At 33.7% G+C, this 24,460-nt stretch overlaps 1 protein-coding gene and 1 long non-coding RNA gene across 16 annotated transcripts in view; one reads left to right on the top strand and one right to left on the bottom strand.

The window, feature by feature from the left end:
* The window catches only part of LOC111095145, a 60,584-nt gene that overhangs the window by 19,364 nt on the left and 16,760 nt on the right, over positions 1-24,460 (top strand). The window lies entirely within an intron of this gene.
* The window catches only part of TMEM161B (transmembrane protein 161B), a 71,114-nt gene continuing 54,882 nt past the window's right edge, over positions 8,229-24,460 (bottom strand). For 13 of the 15 annotated variants that reach the window (XM_038532387.1, XM_038532384.1, XM_038532382.1 and 10 more), the window contains 7 exons: positions 21,035-21,186; positions 20,476-20,536; positions 19,834-19,974; positions 17,068-17,181; positions 14,774-14,948; positions 13,409-13,505; positions 11,864-12,221 (listed from right to left, as the gene is read on the bottom strand). In XM_038532387.1, the coding sequence (XP_038388315.1) occupies positions 11,944-12,221; positions 13,409-13,505; positions 14,774-14,948; positions 17,068-17,181; positions 19,834-19,974; positions 20,476-20,536; positions 21,035-21,186 (1,018 nt within the window). In that variant the 3' untranslated portion in view covers positions 11,864-11,943. Of the gene's footprint in view, positions 12,222-13,408; positions 13,506-14,773; positions 14,949-17,067; positions 17,182-19,833; positions 19,975-20,475; positions 20,537-21,034; positions 21,187-24,460 lie in introns of all 15 variants that reach the window. The other 2 variants (XM_038532379.1, XM_038532393.1) reach the window with 2 other exon arrangements.

Raw genomic sequence — 24,460 nt, 5'->3', positions numbered from 1 at the left:
GGCAGATTCAGGTTTTGTGGGTTCTGAAGCATAAATAATTTGGGGGACTCTCTTAAAAAATATGTAATTATGTATACAGAATTAGATTAAAAAGTGAATAGCTACTTACAGTGAAAAAAACCACATCACAATAATTAGAACATTAAAAATAACCGCTATGTCACAAAATCCAGGAAAACAATGTATTTTTATTAAATGACATACCTCTGACCAGCATCTCATGACATGATGCTGGATGAGTCAGTACAGTGGGAGTTAGAAATATATTCTAGAAGCCAACCAACCCTCTAGTTGGATGGGCAACAATAACTACACATGGACTTCACATGGACAGACGACCACATAAATGCACCCCTACTAAACTTGAATGACATATATCCCTTTAGCTGGATGCCCCACATACTTCAACACCATCCAATGTCAGGCACCCCTCAACCAGGGGTTCGGGTGAGTCTGAGTCAGCCATCTTAAGCTGTACATTTTGCAGAGAATGCTAAAGTTGGGGAGATCCAGGAAAACAGCTGCTACAACTCTCTTCATTTTGCCTACTAGCAAATAATTATCTTCATCTGAGACTATCACATGGTCTTTGTCTTGGCACTGAATGTGCAAAGATATTCTGCTATAGGACCACCTCTCCCCTCTCTGCAGCACCCAACTCATCCATACTTCACCATCTCTAATCTAAACTCCACCTCAAGGCTGCTCTAGCTTTGTCTTTGTCTCTGGATACATGTATGCTTTATACATGTCTGTACACTTTATACATAGTGTTTTCTGCTTTGCCTTCCATTAGCAGTTACAAAGAAATTAAGGAAAGGGATTCTGAGGTAGACCTTTTTTCCCTCTCATCTTACAAATAAGGGATTCTATTAAAATCAAGTTTATTATTCTAATTTGCAGACCTCTGAAATAGTAGTTTTAGTAATGTTTCATACTGTTGTCCCTGTATCTGTGATCGGTGAATGTATCTTTTCTTTCAATATTATTCTAATTACTAAGTTTGAAGTTTGAAATTTCTGCCTCGATAACTCTTACCATCTTGATTTTCTTAACATTCAGCCAATTCAACTGCACAAACTTCCAACTTTCAAGGAAGCTTTTGTCCTTCATAAAGTTTTCCCTAAAAATCAAATACACATTAATCTTTAACAGAGTACTTATCATACTGTATGGCAATCATGTCTCTCAACTAGATGAGAAGCCACTTCAAGGCGAAGACGATCTTGTTCACGTTTATGTGCACAGCACACATTATAGCAGCAAAGAGTAGCCACTAGACGTTTGCTGGGCAAACTAATGCACATTTGAATGATAGATACACATCACTTAAACTTACACTTCATGTACAGAGGTATAGCTATCTATGAGAACACTTGAGACTTCACCTTGCTTTTTAAATGTACTGCTACAATGTGATAGCAGTTGCAGAAGCTGATGAAGGCTTAAATTATTTCCAGATAACTTGAAAAGGTCAGTGCAACTTACAAGTCCTGTAAATCTAGGAACAAAATGCCCCAACTCACCCCACCCTAAAACATGAAAACCCATGATTAACCTTCTTGGTTTCCATTATGGACAGATTCCTACTGCTTTTGGAATCTATTACCCTGAGATGCCAAATGAAGGTGCCTTCGTTTTCCACCTTATTGGTAAGAAAGGTAAGAAAGAGTTCTTTTCTTGGATTCGGAACTTTGGAAGATCCTGGCACTTCCTTTCACCACTGGATGGATGTGAGATGAGACTGTGGGAACTCTCATTTTATCTGGTTCTTCTACTTTTATTTCCTTTGCTCAAGGGTGTCGGAAAGGATCAGATACATATCTGGACTCTTAAAAGGTAGACATAAGAAAAGTACCATAGAGAAATAGCATTTTAGCACTACCCAGAGGATGATAAATTTTCTTAAAGTTTTCAGGTAATGAACTGATAAAGGCTATGGCTCTCAGATTTTTTTTTTTATTTCAGGGACTAATAACCAACTTTTTATTTTATTTTATTTTTTTAACTAACTTTTTAAATGATTGTAAAGTAGTAGACCAAATCTACTGATTAGTGTCATTTCAAAGCAAAAGTTATTTTAACATCACAAACTCTAAAACAATCTTAGAATAAAGAACCTTAAAATTGTATCAACTTAGCTTCATGAAGAATATATTACAATAAACACTCCATTGTATTCAGAAAATTATAAGCTCTGTTCTTAGCATTCTTGGAGTCTAATATTTATCTAACTTTAATAAACTGTAGATAAACTTCATATATATTTTAAGATTTTATTTATTTATTCATGAGAGACACAGAGAGGCAGAGGCATAGGCAGAGGGAGAAGCAGGCTCCCCGCAGAGAGTCCAATGTGGGACTCGATCCCAGGACCCCAGGATCACAACCTGAGCCAAAGGCAGACGCTCAACCACTGAGCCACCCAGGTGCCCCCAATTTCATATATATTTTAAAAACTTTTAGAAAAGTTTCAGATTTACAGAAAAATTGGAAATATAGTATAAAAGATCTATATACCCCATATTCAGTTGCTCCTTTTATTAACATCCTATATTATGGTACATTTATCACAACTAATGAACCAATACTGAAACATCATTATTATCTAAAGTCCATACTTTGTTCAGATTTCCTTAGTTTTTACCTAAAGCCCTTTTCTCTCCCAGGATCCCATCTAGGATACAACATTATATTTAGTCATTATGTCTCCTTAGTCTCATCTTGGCTCTAACAATTTCTCAGAATTTCCTTCTTTTTTATATTCTTGAAAGTTCTGAGAACTATTGGTCAGATATTTTATAAAATGTCCTTCAATTGGGACCTCTTTTGATGTTTTCCTCATGATTATACATACTGGTGTTATGGGTTCTGGGGAGGAGGACCACAGCAAAAAAGTGCTATTCTCATTACATCATATTAAGGGTACATACTATTAACATAATTCACTGACGTTAACCATGAGCACTTTGTTGGGATACAGGTTACTAGGTTTCTCCACTGTCAAACTAGCATTTTCCCCCCATTCTCATCCTGTCCCCTTTATGATGAAGTCACTGTGTGTGTATTGTTATGCACCACTATGCTGAGTATTCCACTGAACCCATACACTGATGTGTCTATTCTACTAATGACGGACACCTGTGCTGTTTTCAGTCTGGGGCTATTATGAATAAAGCTGCTATGAATATTCTTAAGTCTTTTTGGTGAATATATTTTTTATTTCTCTTGAGTAAACACTTAAGGGTTGTTGGGCAGGTATATTTTCTTAGTTTCATAAAACAAAACTACTAACTTTTAACAAAGAGACTGTGCCATTTCTAGTGTAGCTGTAGCACAAAGTCTGAGTATTCCAGTTGCTTCATATCCTTGTCACCATTTAGTGGTATCAGAGGCTTGTTTTTAAGTAGCCTCACAGGGCTTAAACTCTTGACCCTGAGATCAAGACCTGAGCAGAGATCAAGACCTGAGCAGAGATCAAGAGTTGGATGTTTAACCAACTGAGCCACCCAGATGCCCTCAGAGTTTTTATCTTTATTTTTTCTATTTTTAAAAAGATTTTATTATTTATTCATGAGAGGCAGAGACATAGGCAGAGGGAGAAGCAGGCTCCCACTGGAGAGCCTGATGCAGGACTCAATCCCAGGACCCCAGGATCACAACCTGAGCCAAAGGCAGATGCTCAATCACTGAGCCATTTTAACCATTCCAGTGGATATATAGCAATACCTCATGTGGTTCAAATTTGCATTCTCCTGATGACAAACGATGTTGAGTGATACATATTTTAAAATAGTATGTGAATAGAAGGCTGTCTCTGAACAGACTCTTCATGGAGAATAGAAATTCTCTAATAAAAAAATTAAAACTCAGAAGTTGGGGCCTTCTACTTCCAGCCACAATGAAATTAGTAGGGATCAGATGTATTCTATCCTATAGAACTATTGAAAGGGCAGCACAGGACTGTAATCCCTGAAAGAAGGAAATTATGAAGTGAACTCTGTTCTAGTTTACTGACTGAAGCACTCTAGCCACAGCACAGGGAAAAAGAAACTAACCTGAACCCAGTGGTTTCCCTGAGTTGAGAATCTGGTGGAGGAAAAGGCAACTAAAAATCAGAGAAGAGTGATCAGAAAGGAGAGTTGCAGAGGGGAGCTCTAGAGATTGGCAGAGAGTTCTTTCATGTATGTCTTCAGCTGAGTTCTGATCAATGGATGCATTTGAGGAAATTACTCAATGTTGGGGAAAGAACCACCAGAAAGGGACAGGTAGACAATCCTTAGGACTCAAATGATTGGGGACAGTTCCTGTTCCCAGGACTCAAAATGGGGATTGGTAGAGTATTCAGAAGGGTATTTCCTCACTGGTAGGTAAAAATTAGCACCAAGTTAAAAGCTGCTCTTTGCCCCTGTCTTAACAGCAAATCAAAAGAATCAAGTGTCTCCTAGGTTTCCTAGTAACTTAGCTGCATCCCAGAAAAAAGCTCAGGAATATTTAAAGAAATACAAAAATATTCAGTACCCACAAAGGCTAAATTCAGTGTTTGCCATCCAAAGAGTTTCAAGAAGGCAAATAAAGTAGAAAATATGAACCACAATGAGAAGAAAAATTAATCAATACACACAAGGTCCAGGGATCCCTGTGTGGCTCAGCAGTTTAGCACCCGCCTTTGGCCCAGGGCGTGATCCTGGAGTCCTGGGATCGAGTCCCACGTCAGGCTTCCTGCATGGGGCCCACTTCTCCCTCTGCCTGTGTCTCTGCCTCTCTCTCTCTCTCTATCATGAATAAATAAAATTTAAACACACACACACACACAAAGTTCCAAAGTGAGACAGAAAATGAAAGAAATTGGGGCACCTGGTGGCTCAGTTGGTTAAGCATCCAACTTTTTATCTCATCAGGGTCATGAGTTCAAGCCCCTTGTTGGGATTCATGCTAGGTGTGGAACCTACTTAAAAAAAAAAATTACCAGACCAATACATTGAATCAATTATTATAAATTATATTCTGTATTTTCAAGAAAGTATAAACCTGTTAAAGAGAGACATGTAGGAAATAACCAAATTGAACTTCTAGAGATTAAAAAAAGGACCCAAGATGAAAAATACAGTGGATGACTTAAGCACCAGATTAGAAACTATAAAAAAAAATTAGTCAGCTTCAAGACATAGCCATAAAAACTATCCAAAATAAACACAGGAAAAATCACCTAAACAAAACAGTGCCAATGAGTTGTGAAATAAATTCACCTTTTAAAAAATAACAAAAAGTTTTTTGGTGCTTTACAATCAGCAAATTAGATTAATAATTACAAACATGGTACTTCTAAAGTGGTACTCTAAGTGACAAAACCAGAAAGTGCTCTTCCACTTAAAATGTGAAAACTAAAATCCCCTCCATCTGCCAAGAACTCTCAAGCAGAATCAATACTTAAAAGAGGCAAAGAAAACTATTATCAAATTTATTGCATGTCTGATCACATAATTGAAAAATCTTTATGCATGATCTAGATAGTGCTAGTACTTAACATTTTATTGAACCATCCTAACTTTTAAGAATTGAACACTCTTTTCAACACCTTTTTCTGCAAAAGAGCTGTCAAAAAAATTGTAAAATCCAACAATGCATTGCAACCGCATTTTGATTTCTTTTCTCAAAATGGAAAAACCAGTCAAGTCTTTAACTTGACCTGAGATGAAAACCTGGTGATCTAAGAACCTCAACAAATTCAGTACAAGAAATTTAAGAAAATTGTAACAACAAGGATCATCACATTAAAACTGCCAGAGATGAGTACTTTTTCATGTGCTTTATGGTCAACTGTGAAGTCTCTATTTAAATTTCTTGCTCAGTCCTTAATCTTTTCTTTTCAGTAACTGTTTATATATCATCCTGAACACCAGTCCTCTGTCTCATTTCACAAGTATTCTAATCTCAAACTATGACGTGTCTATTTTCTTAACAGGTTTTTTGATGAGAAGTTTTTAATCTGTATGAAATCTATTTTATCACTAAAACAAATTTTATGATTGTTGTTTACATACTAAGAAACCTTTGCCCATCCCTAAAATGACCAAACTATTCTTATAACTTCCTCTAAAAACTATATGGTTTTAGCTTTTAAAATGAGGTATGTGGTCTCTCTTGAATTCAATTTTGTGTGTAGTCTGAGGTACTATAGACTACAAATGAAAGATTGAGGTTCACTTTTTAAAATGTGGATATCTCATTATTCTAGTACCAAGAGTTGAAAAGACTCTGCTTTTTCCATTGTTGCAATGGTACTCCTTTAATATTTCACTAAATTAAAAAAACTTTAAATGATTAAAGTTTGAAAAATAGGGATGCCTGGGCAGCTTGCTGTTTAAGCATCTGCCTTCGGCTCAGGGCGTGATCCTGGGGTCCTCGGATTGAGTCCCATATTGGGTTCCCTGCATGGGCTCCCTGCTTCTACCTCTGCCTATGCTCTGCCTCTCTCTCTCTTTCTCTGTCTCTCATGAATAAATAAATAAAATCTTTAAAAATAAATAAAATTTGAAAAATAAAATTTTGGGTTTTTCCTACAATTCAGTTTTTTTCTCTGATGTTGATACTCAATTTCAACAGACCATTCAGTTGCCAGAGTATCAACTTTAGACATAAGCCACTTATCAAAACCAGTACATCAAAAAAAAAAACAAAAAACAAAAAAACCGGTACAGCGACCATTTACTATAATGATAGAAATTTAAATATGTGGAAAAAAGTTACAGTTCATGCTCTGAGGAAACGTTAAAAATATATACATAAAGGGGAGCCCCGGTGGCGCAGCAGTTTAGCGCCGCCTGCAGCCCGGGGTGTGATCCTGGAGACCCGGGATCGAGTCCCACATCAGGCTTGTTGCGTGGAGCCTGCTTCTCCCACTGCCTGTGTCTCTGCCTCTCTCTCTATCTGTGTCTCTATGAATAAATAAATAAAAAATCTTAAAAAAATATACACATAAACACAGAGTAATTCCTGTAACTTATCATTGCTCCTTAAAGTAATTCTACTAACGAAACTAGTTTCGTTTGTTTAGTCTTTTAGAATTTTCTATTCATAAATATAAATTGTTTCACTAGAATTACAGAAAGAAAAATGCATTCCAAATAAAATAGATGTTAAAGCTAATTTTTGTAAAGAACTATTTTAAAAAATACATCTCTTTCATTTTTAATACTTCAGCAGTGGGTACACTTGATTTACTCAAATTGTGTTATAACATTTAAAATTTTGCTAAGATGCTATTAATCAAATTTGTCCTCAGCCATGTTACCCTTTGTTAATTACCTCTGTGTAACAGATTATCTGACAGATAAAAGAACTGGTGGGCAAAATTTGTCTGCCAAGTGGACATATCATATTGCTCCAGGGTCCTGTAACTCATTTAAAATCCTTTGAGTCTTTAAAAGTTCTACTAAAATAAAATGTAAACATGTCTGAATTAAGTTAAAAAGCACTTGACAGAAAAACTATAACAAGCGGACTCAGATTATATTTCTTACATGCTTTACTGTTCATTGGCAAACAAGCAGCATATAATGCCTATAATCCTTTCTGTACAATACACCGAATCGGAAATATAATACTGTTTATCTTTTCAAGTATTTCGTTAGTGAGCACACAAATAGCAAAGTCCAAGCAATCGAGGTGTTTTGTCAACAAATAAACTACAGGGATCATAAGAAAAAAAAAAAAACAAAAAACCCACTATGAAGGGTCTTACTTCCTACAAGTCAGTCATTACTCCAATTACTTTCTCAGTGAGGCTTTCTCTCAATGCTCTGCTTAAAATTTTACTTTATCCCTATCCTCCATCTTCATATTCTTTCTCCCTTCCCTGATTCCTCCCCAATCTCCACTTATTAGATCACTAACATCTCCTACATTTGACTCATATTCATTTAGTTGCATTCCTGAACCAGACTCTAAGCTCGAGGGGAAGAATTTTGAGGTTTTGTTCACTGTTGTATGTAGGGTAGTTTCTGGAATATTATAGATACCAAATAAATATTTACTGAATGAATAATTAAAAGAGTACAAAGCAAAATGTTTCTGAAAAAAACACTTGGTGAAGTTATTTCCAAGGAAAAGTGAATGTCCTCTAACCTGATCTGTGACTGCTCCTGAAGCCAAAAATTGCTATTCATTTTTCTCATGCTAACACACACAAAAAATTGATACCAGCTGTACAAATATATAGCCATACATTTAATGTAAATTTTTTTATTTTATGATAAAACTGAGGTCAAAAGTGATGATACTTCAATTCTATTTAATTAGTAGAGGTTGAACACTTAGTAAGTGCAAAAAATAGCTAACTGAAGGCAGCAATGGGATATTTCTTGATTATTAAACTAACATTCTTTCCATAAAATTATATTGTTTCTTCATTTAAGACGATGAATAGGTCTTCTGCCAAGTGAGAGAAAGGAGGGGAGTAACCATATACAGGGAATTATAAGGGGAAAAGAAACATTTCAACAATGAAATAGAAAATACACACTCTGAATCACTAAAGAGAGGCCCACCCAACATAATAGTTTGTAGCTAAAAAGAAAGGAGTTCAATTTTAACATAAAATAAGCATATGGACAAGCTATATCTGGTTTTTCTTTTTTCTTAGGAAGAAAAAAAAAAGACTAAGTAAAATTTTTACCACTTTAAAGAAGAGAAAGGTTAACATTAGTTTTGTGATCATCCTTAGTGTCCATGTCAGAGTTATCATGGCACATAACCAGCTCAGTTATGAAGCCAGGGTACAGACATAATGAGACAAGTAGGAGTTAAAAGACAATATTGTAGAAATATCTGAGATACTGGGCTCATGGTCTCAGATCATAATTGTGTTTAAATCTGATTCTTTAGGCCACCTAAAGGTCTGTGAAGATGTGGGATGATCTACATTCAAAAATCACTTAGTTTTATTTTGCTGAATAGAGCCATATACCATGATAGACCATTTTCAATTATGAGATGGCTCAGAAAGTGTGTTTGAATTCAGAGAATGTTGAGACCCTATGCTTTTCAGTACTGAGAATTTAATCTTTCATTTGAAAGAATAAAATCTATCCAGTGAAGTTCCAATTATAGATTTCATAATGAATTCTACTTATTGCTTCCTGGACCTATCAATTCCATTAATGGATGAATATCTGTTCTGAATCATAACTCAAGAAGAAATGTCACTATTTTACCAATGATATTTATATCAGAAACAATAAGACAATGAGCCCATTCTGCTTGGATGCGTTGGTCATTTAAGCATAGCAATTGGAATTCTGGGGAAAATGCCAAAGATAATCAAAATGCATACGGATATTAAGATAAAATTATATGCTTTTCATTTCAGACACATCAATGGGGGTAGGAGGGAGAATACAGCTTGGATTTTTATCATGTAATGGGCAGGGAATTGGGGGGGACAGGAATCAACATATTGTCAAAAGCAATTCCACAAATCATATGAAACAAGATTATAAGGATTCCTAGTTAATTTAACAAAAATATAAAATAACTGATCTATGAAGCACTTATTTATATTGACTAGAGCCCAACATAAATAATAAAAGAATTCTACTGGCCTAAGAATATTAAAATATTATTTGGAATCATTTTGCTATATATATATAAAATATATATATATATAAAATTATGTTGTACATCTAAAGCAAATACAATGTTATATGTCAATTATATCTCAATTAAAAAATATTATTTGATTTACAGAAAGTATAAACCCTTTACACTCAGAAACAGAATTTGTATACATAGACAAGATGCTTAAATAAACCAGTTAGTAGTTACAACCATCATATTCTTCAAATTTGTTTGGAAAGGCTAAAAAAAACCTAAACCAAACCCATTACTTAAATTAATGTGCAGTTTGAACAAGTTCACAGTACACTTAGGGAGAATTCAAGTCTAAAAAGAGTGAATCAATAGTATTTTAGAAATGCAGGTTATTTCATCCAATAATAAATTCTATGCCTCCCCCTGCCCCACCCTATATAATACCATGGTACAATCTTTGAAACTCAAAATAATAACTTAAATTATAGTTTTAAAAACATAGCTCTTCAATAAAAATGGTTTTATAAGTATCAGGTGAGGTTCTTTTCAAATCCAACATGTGAGAACTTTCACATACAAAATAAATATCATGCTTTGCTATAATCTTATTAAAAGACACTTATTTTAGTGGATGCTGTTATCTCAAGATGTATTTGGAATGTTCCTTTTGGAAATACACATGAACTACCATTAGGCTATATTAATAATTCATATCAACCAGAGTTTTATCCAAATTAAGCACTTATTACTCACTCATATTTAGAAATGTCAGCTAATTCCACAATACTTAATCTATACCAAAAGACAGGAACTTGCTGTACTGTGATTATTCAAATGAATGTGAACCACAAACCTTGAAATTCCAAAAGAGATTCAAAATTTCTTTCAATAGTGACAATAGCACTGAAACCATAGCACTAACATATAGCCTCTCAAGAACATTCAATGGAAGAATGTTTATCTATAAATTCTGCTATTTGTTGAAAAAGGAAACAGACTTTATTTATCCCTTATATTCATTCCCTTTATAACTGAAGCTCTTAATTTGGGGTTTTAGATAAACAAAGCATCAAAAACATTTTTAGATCTTTTTTCACTTCCTATGAATTTTTCATTCAAGTTACCTTCAATTTCATTCTGTAAAAAAAATTATTAACATTTCTTATTCTAAACACCATAAACCTAAACGAATTCCTATTTACCATGGGTTTAAATGATTCCTGTAGATTTGGTTAGCGGGAAAAGTTCTGTTTTTTGAAAATGACAGAAAAACAATTTTAATTTGGGAGAAATCATCCCAAGTACTTATAAAATCCTAAGCAGTCTCACACATAGGTAACACAAATAAATTGCTTGATCTGATGAACTTTCAAAACATATTTTAATCTCATTCCAAAAAGAAAGAAAATTTCTAGATACAAACACATCTCATTCAACCACATTTAATATACATTCAGCAACTTAAAATATAAGGATCCAATATTTTCACCTTTTATAATCTCAATATATTATATATTTAATATATAATATATACAATACATACAGGTAGTCAGCAGGATTAAAGTAAATTTTTAAAAGTCTGATCAATGTTGATAAATATCTTTAGACTAATAAAAGAACTATATTTAGGATCACAGAATAAAATATGGGAGTTCCAAGCCTATTAGCAAGATTGCAAATGTTCATATAGCCAATCATATTAAAAGATCCCTCAAATTGGATAGAATACATTTTAAAACAATATTCTTGCTACTCTCAAGCAGCAGTACTTGTAGATATTAAGCATGTACATCTCCATAAAATTTAAAATTACTATGCAGCTTTCTTTACTGTAATATACAGTAGCTATTTCGTCCTTTCTGTTGGATTTTGCTATTGTTGTTTGAAGAGTGACTAACATACTACCAACAGAAGTGATTTTAGCTCCTTTCCCTCCCCCAAAGCATGGCTCAGTTTGAAGATTGTTCTATAGGCAGCCAATATGAATATTAACAGTACCTTTATACCATTAAGAGCAATCAATCAATAAGTGGAGTCAAATGAGAAGTTTCAAAGACTGCTGGAGGTTTCTGTAAACCAAGGTAATCAAAAGTATTACCCCTGTAGATAGCCCTCTCACATTAGTTAATACAAGGAGTTAAAATTCCAATGCCACAGTATAGCAGTTAATAATCTACTCTGTAATTTTAAATATTATACCATTGATTCACCCTGAGAATACAGAGGAAGCATTTAAAACAAAATATTCTGATATGTTTTTTTTTCCTTTGTATTTGCTTTCTTCTGGTTTCCGACAGCACAAATATTTCAATTTCGAGTGTGACTTGGATATCCGTTTTTGTTAATTAAGATTCATGCCACAGTCAGATACTGGTGATAGAAAAGCCCAAAAAGGCTTGTAGAAAAGAGACAAGCAGCAATCCACCAGGTCAGAAAAGACAGAAGTCCTCGAAAAAGCAGAGGAGTGAAAATATTTTTTAAGCTGCTCAGTGCCACTGTTATTTGTGTAACAGTTACCTTCATCTTCCCATCAGCAGATGGTAATTCAGAGGAAACAGAATTGGAGGGTAGAGTATTATCCACTGGCAAGGTAGAGCTAGATTCTGGATAAATCCCCCAGGAATGATTACCTAGAAAATTCAAGACACAAGTAAAACTTGAAGAGTAACAATTCCAAGGCTTCTAATTGAAACGAAAATCTTTAACATATACTTGAAATTAAAAACAAGAAATTTAGTAGCATAACAAACTATTTCCTATTGAAAATGAAGTAACATAGAGTTTCTACATACCCGGTTAAAAAAAAAAAAAAAGTCATTTAATTTGATTAGACTACAAGCTGGTCTTATATCAGTAAAAGTAGAGATAAAAGTCTAATTTACTTTTAATTAGCTGCACTAAAACCTGGTAAAATAATAATAACAATTTTCTCCCTTGTAGAATACATTAATCAACTACCTCTACTGGAATGACAGGGAAAGACTCAGTAACTTCTTAGAAATCTTTTCTACCTTTAGAATATCAGAATAAATTTCTTTCTCAGAAACTATCTATGATTTCAATGTGAGAGACTATTAATAGCTTCCAAAAGTTTTTCATCATATATTTTCCTATGTTGGATAGGATATGAGTCACATAATTTATAACTGAGCTACCTCTTTATGTTCCATAGATTCCTAAAGGCCATTTACATCTATCATCATCTATGGTATCTACAAAGCCCACCCAAATAATACATTTAGTTCCTTTGGGCTTCTTAAACCCCCACACTGGCTGACTGCCTGATCTCAGCAAAGGGAAATGATCAATACAGTAATAGACAGTTCTCGAATAACACAACACAGGAACTTGATAGTTTAGTGAACAGATTTATATGAGAACTTTGTTCTTCTGCTGAAAAATCTTTATCCTGTCAATATCTAAAGTAGAACTCACCAAAGGACCCTGCAATTCATATAAGTATACAATTACCTTATAATAACTGAAATGTCAGGCATTAGCAAAATCTTTTATAATCCTTTTTACAATACAAAATAAATAAGACTAAGAGTGCTCACTCAAGTTACTCAGTAAATTTGGGGATTAATCTTTAGCAGACAGCTCCTATATATAAAGCATAATATTATTAGAACTATATGGACCTGAGTTTTCAAAATCAATATTATGAATCAACTTTTAAAAGTTTACCATATTTCTTCTTAAAACTTTTAAAGAAAACAATTTTAAGAAGCATACTGCTTTGTAGGTAACAAAAAGCATTATTCATTATAGGTAGAAAGTAAAACAACGTATTTCCCAGTTACCAGGGCAGGCCTACCTAGTGTTTTCAAAAGCAGAGTTGTGTGAAGCAGCATTACCAGAGGTGCCACATACTGCAGGGCAATGACACAAAGGTAATAAAAGACTCGAGCCACCTGCAACCAAAAGCATTTTTAAGTGACATGTTATGAGTGAATTAAACTTTCATATAATTGTCAAAATGAATTGCTTAAGAGATAGGTAATCCCATCATGTGAAGGAAGCTAAATGCTATTAAGTTTGCACTTCATTATAAATGACTCCAAACTGACTTCAGGAAGGCTCAGTTTGAAGACAAGTTTTTAAATGTGAAAATATTAAAATAAATTCTTTGAAAATAGTTAAGTGGTTAATATAAATTGGAGAAAATAACCACTTAAATTCAATTAGTATATTCACTTACATTTCAAATATAAAACAAAATGCTTGTATCTCTAGACAGACACCACAAACATCAAACTAAATAAAAATGACAGGCTGAGTCATAAACCCCTAGTAAATAAAAACATTAAATCTCTATTCTATATGAACATATTCAACTAAAATCTGAGGTAAAATTATACAGAATGAAAATACGTAAGATAAAACAAAGTGTCTAAATCTTTTTTTTAAAGTGTCTGAATCTTAATGAACACCCCTGACTATGAAAGACAGTGAAGAATAAAGTACCCAAAACCAAATTTTGAAAAAAGACATGATCAGATTATACAGATCCAGTTAACTATAATGGTGGATGGATTCCTAGCCCTTTCTTTCTCTGAAATTCCCATTAAGTTATTTACATTTTATGTTCAAATACTTCGAATAATGTCACATGGAATCAAGTTAGTCACTAAAACTAATATTTCCTACCTCGTAAGTCTTAAAGGCTAGACAATATATTGTAATGTCTTCCAAATCAATGTGGGGGGGGGGGTGTCTCATTTAGCAACAGTAGATATACCACAGCACTGCAATCCAAACTATATGATACTTTAAGTACTAAGGCAGGAAGAGGACCTGAGACTGTTTGTTCACTTAGCACCAAAATCAGATCAAGATCTCTTCAGTATCTTTCAATTTAGGATTATGCCATTTATTTAACATCAAGAGTACTATGGGATAAAATTACTATTAAGGGAAGTTAAGGAATGCCCGGGTGACTCAGTGGTTGAGAGTCTGCCTTCAGCTCAGGATGTGATCCTGGAGTACTGGGATTGGGTCCTGCATCGGGCTCCCTGCATGGAGCCTGCTTCTCCCTCTGCCTGTGTCTCTGCTTCTCTCTCTGTGTCTCTCATGAATAAATAAATAAATGCTTTTAAAAAAACAGTAAGGGAAGTTAAATGCTTTGTTTTCTTACAATACAGTGTTTGCTATTTTTCAGTGACTACAGTATGAAGCTTACCATTTTCTGTAGCTCAACTGTACTTATTCGCCCTGCTTCTTTCTTCATTTGATCCACACATTTCTGGGCTAAGTTTAAGTAAGCTTGTAGGTGACTGCGCATCATGGCCAACCGCAAAGCACACAGCAGGATTATTAACCAGAGTCGCAGAGTATCGAATGTCGCTTCTGTCATTCTACAGATCAAAAAGTTGATATGGTGCTCTCAAAGACCAAAATACATTAACATCTAGTTATATGTGTCAGTGTTCACCATATAAAATATATGATACCTATATTTAGTTACAATTGGAGATATAAAACAAAAGTATCCCACACTATACTACACTTTCTATATAATACTTTTGACTTGTATAATAGAACTAGAAAGATAATGTACCTACCACGAAAGAATACTAGTAACAGATATCTAGAAGAAACGTGTAGAGGATACATGGGGTCCTTTTCTCTATCTACCCTCCTTCATGAAAAAAAAAAAAAAAAACTGGTTGTAAAATGAAGAGAAGCTGAGAGCTCTTACACTGGAAAGCAGGAGAAAGAAGGAAACTATAGGAGACTGTCTTTGGAACTATGAAGTGAACCACATGCATAGAATTTTGTCTGATTACAAAGATATTTGAATAAATCTCTCACTCTGCTGAGTTCCTGACTGGGATCCTAGGAAAACCAGTAATTCTGATATATTAATGAAGAAATTGGTCTCAGATTTCTCTCCAACGAGTCACTTAACCTATGAGCTCAAGCTGCCTCAGTTATGAGCAATTCCTCAAGACTAAAATGAGGATTCCAGGTAGAAGATGTACCCTTATGACTTTTTTCCCAGTTGACTGGAGAGGGATCCTTAAAGGAATTTAGGAAGCAGAGGTAATTTCTGATGTCCTTTCGTGGCTTAATGTTTTTAAAAGACCATGGTTTCTCCTTTGATAAAAGCTAACACCACGAGTAATTTGAAAGCAACAGTTAGACCATGCTCCGTACCTATTCTAATCTCTAGCATACATCAGGCGCTTAATAGGACAGTTGAAATGTGTGAAATTACTTTTAAAAACACTGGGAATCTGTCAAGTTAAAATTATCATTAAGACTTACTTGTGTGGGGGAAAAACATTACAGCTTCAATGAATACTTCCCTAGTTCAATAAGATTAACTTAAAAAAAAAAAAAAAAGTCATGGTCATCACTGATTATATACTCCAAGACAAATCTGTACCAGGATCTAAAAGAAATACATAATATAAAATGTATACTGTGGAGTCAATGACTAGTCAAGGTTTTCTACTTTAATTTTGACAAGGCAAAGCAGTGAAAGAAACATTGATTAAGCATTTACTTCCAGCTGGTTGCATTACATGCATTCTTTCATTTAATTCCAATGATAACTTTGTGAGGTAGATACTATTATCTTCATTTTCCAGATGGGGAAACAGAGGCTCAGTGAAGTTAAATCATCTCCCTCACATGACAGTTTCAGTGAGATCAGAAGTAGGGTTTGAACCAGCTTTGTCTGAATCTTTCTATTACTTTCTATTACTTATGGAACATAGTTTCATAAGGTTAATGAGTTAATATATCAAGTATAGTTATTAGCACCTTTTAATAAATTGTTTCTGTGTTTCCTTACTATCTTCTTCTGTTAAAAAGGAAAATATGACCTAATATTAGATAATAATGGTAAGGCATTATTTTTTATTTGATAGGGATGATGATAATACTATGCCAGAAAATGTCCTTATTTCTTAGAGGTGAATACTCATGTACTTAGGGATGAATATGTTAGATCCCTAATTCACTTGAAAAACTACTACATCAAACAAAACAAAACAAAAGTGAAGTAAATATGGAAAATACTAGCAACTCTTATGCTAGTAAGACTGAATATGAGTATCCATTTATACTACTCATTTTATCTTCCGTAATTTTCACAATTAAGGAAAAAAAAAAGAACGGCAAAAAGTATATTAAAAATAGGCCCCCAAACACAATAATGTCAGATAGCAACTGGACATTAAGAGAGAAGACAGAAAATCTTACAAGTGTACAAGATAACATCAGTGTGGATTAATGATCATTCACATTCATTAAGGAAGATCATGAAAAGGTCAAATGATGATTTGTAGCTTCAGTTTTAGAACACATCTTTTAGCATTTCTATTAATGCTTAAAAACACAGTATCAAAAAAAAAACCAGTATCCTAATATTATCGTTAAAAAACTTAAATATAGTATATACCATTTTGGAAAGCAGTTTTGATTCTCTAAGGAAACAAAAATCAGCCCTCAAATACCCATACTTACAAAGGGACACTTTCTTTACCCAATGGTGGGTTCATAATGTAGTCTTTGGTGATTGGTTTTACCCACAGCAGAACCATAAATAAAGGAGCCAAGAAGTTGATATGAAGCAATGTTCTGAAAGTATGTAAGAAATAAATATAAAAACCAAGGAACAAAATACATTAATACATTAAACTTGGAATTTACAAAATGAAGACAGAAACTTATTTTCAGTATTCTGTATTAAGGTACTACTGTCATCATTATTTTCTATTTATCATTATTACTCAACACTGATTTGAGCCCCTGCAAAACTACCTCATTATCTGAATTTTTCAAATGAGAACATTTAGATTCAGGAAAGTTAAATGACTTGCTCATGGCAATATTACAGGTTAAAGGCAGATATAGCACTAAAGTCTAACAGTGTTCAGTTCTATTCTAGTGTTAACAATCCCCTACTACATCCCTGATTTGATAACACAGGTACCTAAATGACTAACTTAACACAGTCAATGAATCCAATGGATTGTCAGTACACAGGCATCATCTTTTGATACTTTTTCAGTGCAAGCTAAAACAAAGTGCCTCCTCATTAAATATAAGTAAGAGTCAGTGATTATTAGCAAGGTCCACTAGAAGGCATATGGCACATGGAACCTACTACAACAGCTTATAACTAAGGAAACTTTCAATATGCAATGATCATGTATACTGTTTTAATAACACTGTTAAAATTATAAATGATTCATATATTTTTATTTCTTCATGAAGTATTATGAAGTTCATTTCCCTATCCTATACATACCAAGAAAATGTACATACTCCAGAAAGGCAATATACTGAATACACCAAAAGGTTTTAGGTTTGAGTTATAATTTCACTGTTAGTTATTGTCCCAAGTTTGTACCCTACAAAGATAGATAACTGGTAAAGACTGTTCTTATTTTAGAAAAGAGAATCCTTCTATTTTACCATGTTCTGTTTTCATGATCAATCACAGTGAAGGGCTAAACTGGAGGATTTTAAATACACACGCATACACACGTGCACACACATTTCAAAATCTTCACTACAGTGCAAATGACTGTGATCCATGTGAGGCAAACAGGGCTGCGTCAGAAAACCATGAACACCTGACAGGGAACGGTGGAACTTTGGTTCTAAGCTCTGGCATTAAACAGGACTAATGCCTGGGCACGGGGCTGAGGGAAACATTGTCCTTTGTGCCAATCATGCTAGTCTCACAACAGAACAAGCTTGCCCACACTCCTATATCACGGCAGAGTGCTAAACACAGTCAGGAGTTGCAACAAACTGAAAATAAAGCTCCAAACCCCAAAAGGAAAAAATCTTAAAAAGAAGCTATGTTTTACTGTAAAGAAAACTAAGATGTGCCCCCTCCCAATCCCAAACCACTACTAAATGCTTTAAATGTTTTTATAAAGTGATTCTTTCATCCCCCAGCCTGGGTAAACCACCGGGTGCGGGGGAAGAAAGCAGCAGTATTAGGTATGCAGTGTTGCTAGGGAACACTCTAGTATCAAGGAGCAGCCCACAGCGGTTTCAGTAGCTGGTGAAGGGCTCCCCTCCACCCACCCTTTCAGCTTATTTAAATCCTAACACTGGGGTTAGTGGACTGAAGTGTGTGTGCAGAGAGGAGGGGTAGAAACAGGTTTTGTTTTAAAAGAAGCCATTAGAGAGATGGATGGATGTTGGGAGAAAGACAGGATGCAGCCAAGAGCATGCTGAGTAAAAGGAGGGGGGAAAAAAAGAGGGATGAAGAAGTGGGTACTGGGAGGTGAGAAGAAGTAGGCACACATGCAAACACGTGTGCATGCACACACAAACACAACATGTAGAAAAATGGAGGGAAGGAAAAACAAAAAAAGATTCAAAATTAAAGGAAAATGACATAGGTAAGAGATAAGTAAGAATATAAAGACCAGAGAATCAGCATCATTAAATACAGGGCTTTAAGGGCAGAAATGTTAAAAATGATCACTCAGAGAAACTCAAAGATAATATATACATAAATCAAAATGGAATATTCTCAACTTGAGCTTCTACTGCAAACATAAAGACAAGATGGAAATTTGGGTCTGGATATGAATTGAAAGATATAAACCTGTCGTTCTGCTAAGGTGTCTAACATCAACAAAAAATATCATAGCAACCACAAAGAATGTAGTAAATGAGCTTTGAACTATATGCAGGGATTCAAATAGGAGTTCTCCATTTGATAATTAAAATAGAATTTGGCAGTTAAAAGTAATCTATGATATTCAATACTGTACAGTAGCAGCAATTCCCAAATAATGTATGAATTTAACAAAATCTCATAAACAGATCAATTTAGAAAAACATACATTTCTTATGCATAGAGTGAACTTTCAAACCATTTTTAAATAAAAAAATAAGATTTACATACAATTTAAATATTTTTTAAAAAACTGTTGATTTAAGAGAATTTCCATAGATCCTTTGTTCAGTTGTAGAGATTACAGTATCATAAACCCTGACTTCTGAGTTAAAAAGAAGATAAATACTGGTATTTCCATTTCTTAACAAGTAAAAAAAGAAATTTAGTAATTGATGTATGTTTTTAATCACAGGACTTAAAATTTAGAAGTGAATAAAAGACACCTGCTTATAGAAGAGGAAGTAGTGTGACATCAAATGGTTATTAATTTTCAATACAATAATTATTTCATTACAATAATATACCTTCATTAAGATGGAAAACATATATTTATCTGCATGTGCTTATGTACATTTTCCGCTTACTGTGTAATTTTTTCTGTTGCCAAATTCAGGGCATCCAGATGCATTTGAGCCAGTCGTAATCCAGGAAATGTCAAAAAAGCCCCAATGAGTGAACAGAAAATAGCCAGGAAAAATTTGAAAGTAAGTTTTGAAACAGGACCCCTATAAATAAAAATTAAAAAAAAAAAAAAAAGACAGTAAGTTCTGTAAGTCAACTTTCTGGGAATTTCCTTTCCTCTAATCAATTACTTTATAAACCACAATAATAACAATAACAAAAACTAAGTGAGCTTTTACAAAAAGACTGCTTTTACTCAATTATTGATAAAGGATATTGGTGAAGTGTAAACTAAATCAGGCATCTCTAGCCATACGGGTAACAACCCAACCTGCATATTAAACACAGAATTTGATATATGACTCAGGTATTAATTTATTTAATCTCTGGAATTAAATCAAATAAAAGCAAATCCAAATAGGAATTCTATGAAACATACTGTCTTTATACGTATGTAAAAATTACAAGTGAGGATACTTCTAAAAGTCCTACTTTAAAAAGGAATTCTTTTCAAGGCTTAAAAACACAAAGCCACTTATAATAAATGCTGTTTTACGAAAAACGAAAAAATTTAAACTTAAGTGATAATATTTTTAAAAACTTACTGAGATTCTAAACCTTGCTTTTCAAGAAACTGCATCGCACTATCTGAAAAATTTGTAAAACCTGCAGGGAAAAAAAAATTCTTAATACAGAATCTTTCTTTGGAAATAAAATGTTAGGAAACAGAACATCTTAAATCTTGAAGTGACTAGCTTAGCTCTTTCATGTGCTAATTAGTATGCCATAATGCAATAAAATTTGGTTATTAGCAGGAACAGTCTTTGAAAACATCCCTTTGATATTTGTACATTCCATAAGTGTGCATAAAATTTGCATCAAAATTTGCATCTTTATCTATGTGAGTAAACTTCAGCATTGCAGAAACTTATTTAACTGTAAGGAAAAAATGAGGGGGCAGCATTTTTGGAAAAAAGTAACAAAAAATTTAGCTGAAACAAAAAAGGGAAGATCTTAAGAATAATAAAAGTTCATTATTTACATTACAGAATATACATCTCAAACCTAATTTTAAAAACATATCAGATATAAAACTTAATGAAGTAAAAAATATTAACACTTGAGAAAGCAAAACTGATGTTTAAACTTCTATGAAATGATTACCTGTTTCAAGTCCAAATTCCAGATAATTTTCTGTCACAATCAAGACTGCCATTGCTTTCACAAAGAAAAAAAATCCAAAGGTAACACAGACTGATCTTTCACCACCATCTTCTACTTTAAAATAGTGTGTAGTTAATGAAAATAGAACTTTGCTGCAGAAGAAAAAGTTCAGGAAAAACCACACGTAACTTCATGAGAGTTAAATACAACCATCTTTACGGGAATTGAACTTCAATAAAATCTGACTACCACATTTATTTTGATTCTACAGCATGCTTATCTACATGGTGCCCTTTGGATAGAAGTGAAAAACTACTGAAAATCTGATTAGTCTTCCAGGAAATAAGACATAAAAACAAAGCAAATTTTAGCGAAGTTTATAACATTTTTAAATTATTGCAAAGTGCACATATACACGTGAAACTGTAACTAGGAAAAGAATGTATTTGTTTTATCGGACTCCAATTTTACTAGGAGGTTATTTTAGTAATTTTATGAAATAGATTCTCAGTGACATGAAAAACCAAGGTAGAGTTATTTTAGGAAACTACCTTTCCTTGGGCATGTTTTTCAAGTAACTTATATTTAGAATTAAACACACCCACACACATAACAGAAATCATCTGTACATCACCCAATAATTCAAAATTTGAGAATTACTTATAGCCACTGGCAAGCTGTGGTACCTGGTATCATCATTTCAAGGATCACCATTAAACAAAAAACTACAAAAATAAGTTCCAGTTGAGTACTCAAAACAGCCAAAAAGGTTCAACATGCTCACCTATTAAAAAAATTAAAATGCTTTTATCTTACATAAACATTTTAGATTATTTTATCTGAACTCCTCCACTCCTCCAACTAATTGATCAAATCAAGATCAAACCTGTGGATGATGCAAGGCTAGAACCCAGATTTCCATTACATGAAATTGTTCTTGAAAGCATAAACCTGCCAAACAAAATAATAAGGTGCTTGGCCAGAAACAAACAAGAGAAAATCTAGAAAAGTTAACTTCTATATCAACTGTATGTCAAGCATGGAAAATAGTAACAGCTGTCACTTAGTACTTGCAAGTGCCAAGCATTACCAATTAACCAATTTCATACTCACACAGCCAACTATTATCATTACTTCACAGATTTTAAAACTGTGGCACAGAAAATTCAAGTAACTTGCCCAAGATCACACAGTTTAATTAGAGGAAGTAGGGTTTAAATCTAGGTGGTCTGGATCCAGAGTGTTCACTTAACAACTTATTATACTGCCTCTGCTACTGTATACAGTACCTAAGTTATGTGGTAGTTCAGCAGTAACACATGAAACCTTCTAAAAATAGAGCTGCCATGACAGAGTGAATAGTTCAAACACTCTCATGATCAGAAGAATCCTTCTTCACGGAAAGCTGGGAAAGGATACCAACTCTCATCCTTACTTCTTAAAAAGAAGCTGTCTTTTTTTTGCCCTATTTAAAAATGGTTAATAAACTTACTACCCCTTCTCTTTTTTTTTTTTTTTCCGGATACTATCTAGGATAATGAATATCCTAAAGTAAGCCAACTTAAAGGTAATAAGGATAGTTGACTTTTTGGCATTTTTCAAGCGAAACTTGAAATAAATCTCTCCTAGAATGTGAAGTCCATTAAATCAAAGATTGTCTCTTGTTCAATGCTGTAGCTGGAGTGCCAAGAAAAATGCCTGGCACACAGGAGGTACTCAATCAATGAAGGAATTTTGCCATAGAAATAATGTTTTTATGGCAGTTTAGGTAAGCTAAAATAGTATTAATTTCTATGCTTTAAGGGTAAATCGATCTTTTGAAGAATGGTATCAAATTCGACACTATTCCTCGGGATAATATACTCAAAGAAAAAAAAACACTCAATGTAGAAAATGTTTTAGTCTAAAGATCTGGTTTTATTATTGGTAATAACAAAAATATAAATTATTTACCACCCATGGTCATAAATTTAAAAGACTGCCTGGGTTTTTATAAAGGTAGTGGCTTCCTTTTCTTAAGGCCTTTGTGGTGGATAGTTCCCCCCTTTAAAATGTAAATAAATAAATGAAGGAAGGAAGGAAGTATAGGAATAGCTCATCTTACCCACCTATTCTAGAGTAACCAGGCCCCCAGAACAATGTGTGATGGAAAGTATTTTATTAACACCCTATACTATATTCAGCTCATTTTTCAGTATCATCCTTTTCCTGCCATTTACTATTCTCATCTGTTATTTCCACTCCAGCTATTCTCTTTTCACATAAATCTCTCTTCTTTATCTTAAATACCATAATGCAAGATAAATACTTTTTGTTTCCCTAATTATTAGTAATGGTGTTATTTTCTTTTGAAAACCATGGTCCTGTAAGCCAAATTGTAGACAAAATGAACTCTCCTAGGCTAATATTGCCAGGGAAGAGGCCATTTATAGCATTACTTCTCTAAAAAAAAATATTTCTAAGCATATTAGAATACAATCTACACATTAGTTTGTGGAGATACTACCTACAAATCGCTATACTAGAAACTGATTTCAACTTTTTAATATAATTCTTCATAGGTTATAATATTTATGCTACATTCTATAAATAAAACACCTGATTTGCTTCAAAGCTACATCCAGATAATGAAAACCCAGATAATAACCCCTGAACTTTTTTATTAAAAAGACTTCTGCATGTTATCATATTTACTATAGTGAATACCTGCTTTAGGATATATATATATATATATATAAACAAACACCAGAATACACATACAGAACTTCAGCAAACACCTTCTGAAGCCATTTGCGAGGTAGTCTAAGCATCTTCTTTATATCCTCCATAACTCAGGTTAAATATATGCTGGTTAAGTATTTGAATAAATTACTTTTTTTTTATATACAGATTTTATGTATTTATTTGAGAGAAAGTGAGAGAGCACAAACAGGAGGAGCTGCAGACAGAAGGAGAGGGAGAAGCAGGCTCCCTGCTCAGCAGGAAGCCTTGACTTAGGGCTCAATCCCAGGACCCTGAGATCATGACCTGAGCCAAAGGCAGACACTTAACCAATGGAGGTACTCTGGTGCCCCTGACCAAATTACTTCTTTAATGTTAAAAAAAAAAAATACTAATAAGCATATGCCATTAGTTTACAATTATGAACCTCCAGCAAATATTCAGCACCCTATCACAAAGTTACCTTGCTCAATTTATCTCTGCAGTACTCTGGTTACAGAACAAGAAAGAAATCTGAAACTCTACTCAAGTAAAAAACAACCTACACAATAATAGATGTCAGTTTCCATGATATTGAGCACTAAGGGGTGAGGGGTAACTAAATTATTTTTCTAAATCTTCAAGTCTTATACATCTGTAAAACCAACAACCTCTGCAATTTACAGTAAGAATTCCAGGAGTGATACTTACATTGCAGTTACTTTC

Source organism: Canis lupus, chromosome 3 (assembly GCF_011100685.1).
Source record: "Canis lupus familiaris isolate Mischka breed German Shepherd chromosome 3, alternate assembly UU_Cfam_GSD_1.0, whole genome shotgun sequence".
NCBI classification, from domain to species: domain Eukaryota; kingdom Metazoa; phylum Chordata; class Mammalia; order Carnivora; family Canidae; genus Canis; species Canis lupus.
This window is presented reverse-complemented; position numbering and strand designations above follow the sequence as displayed.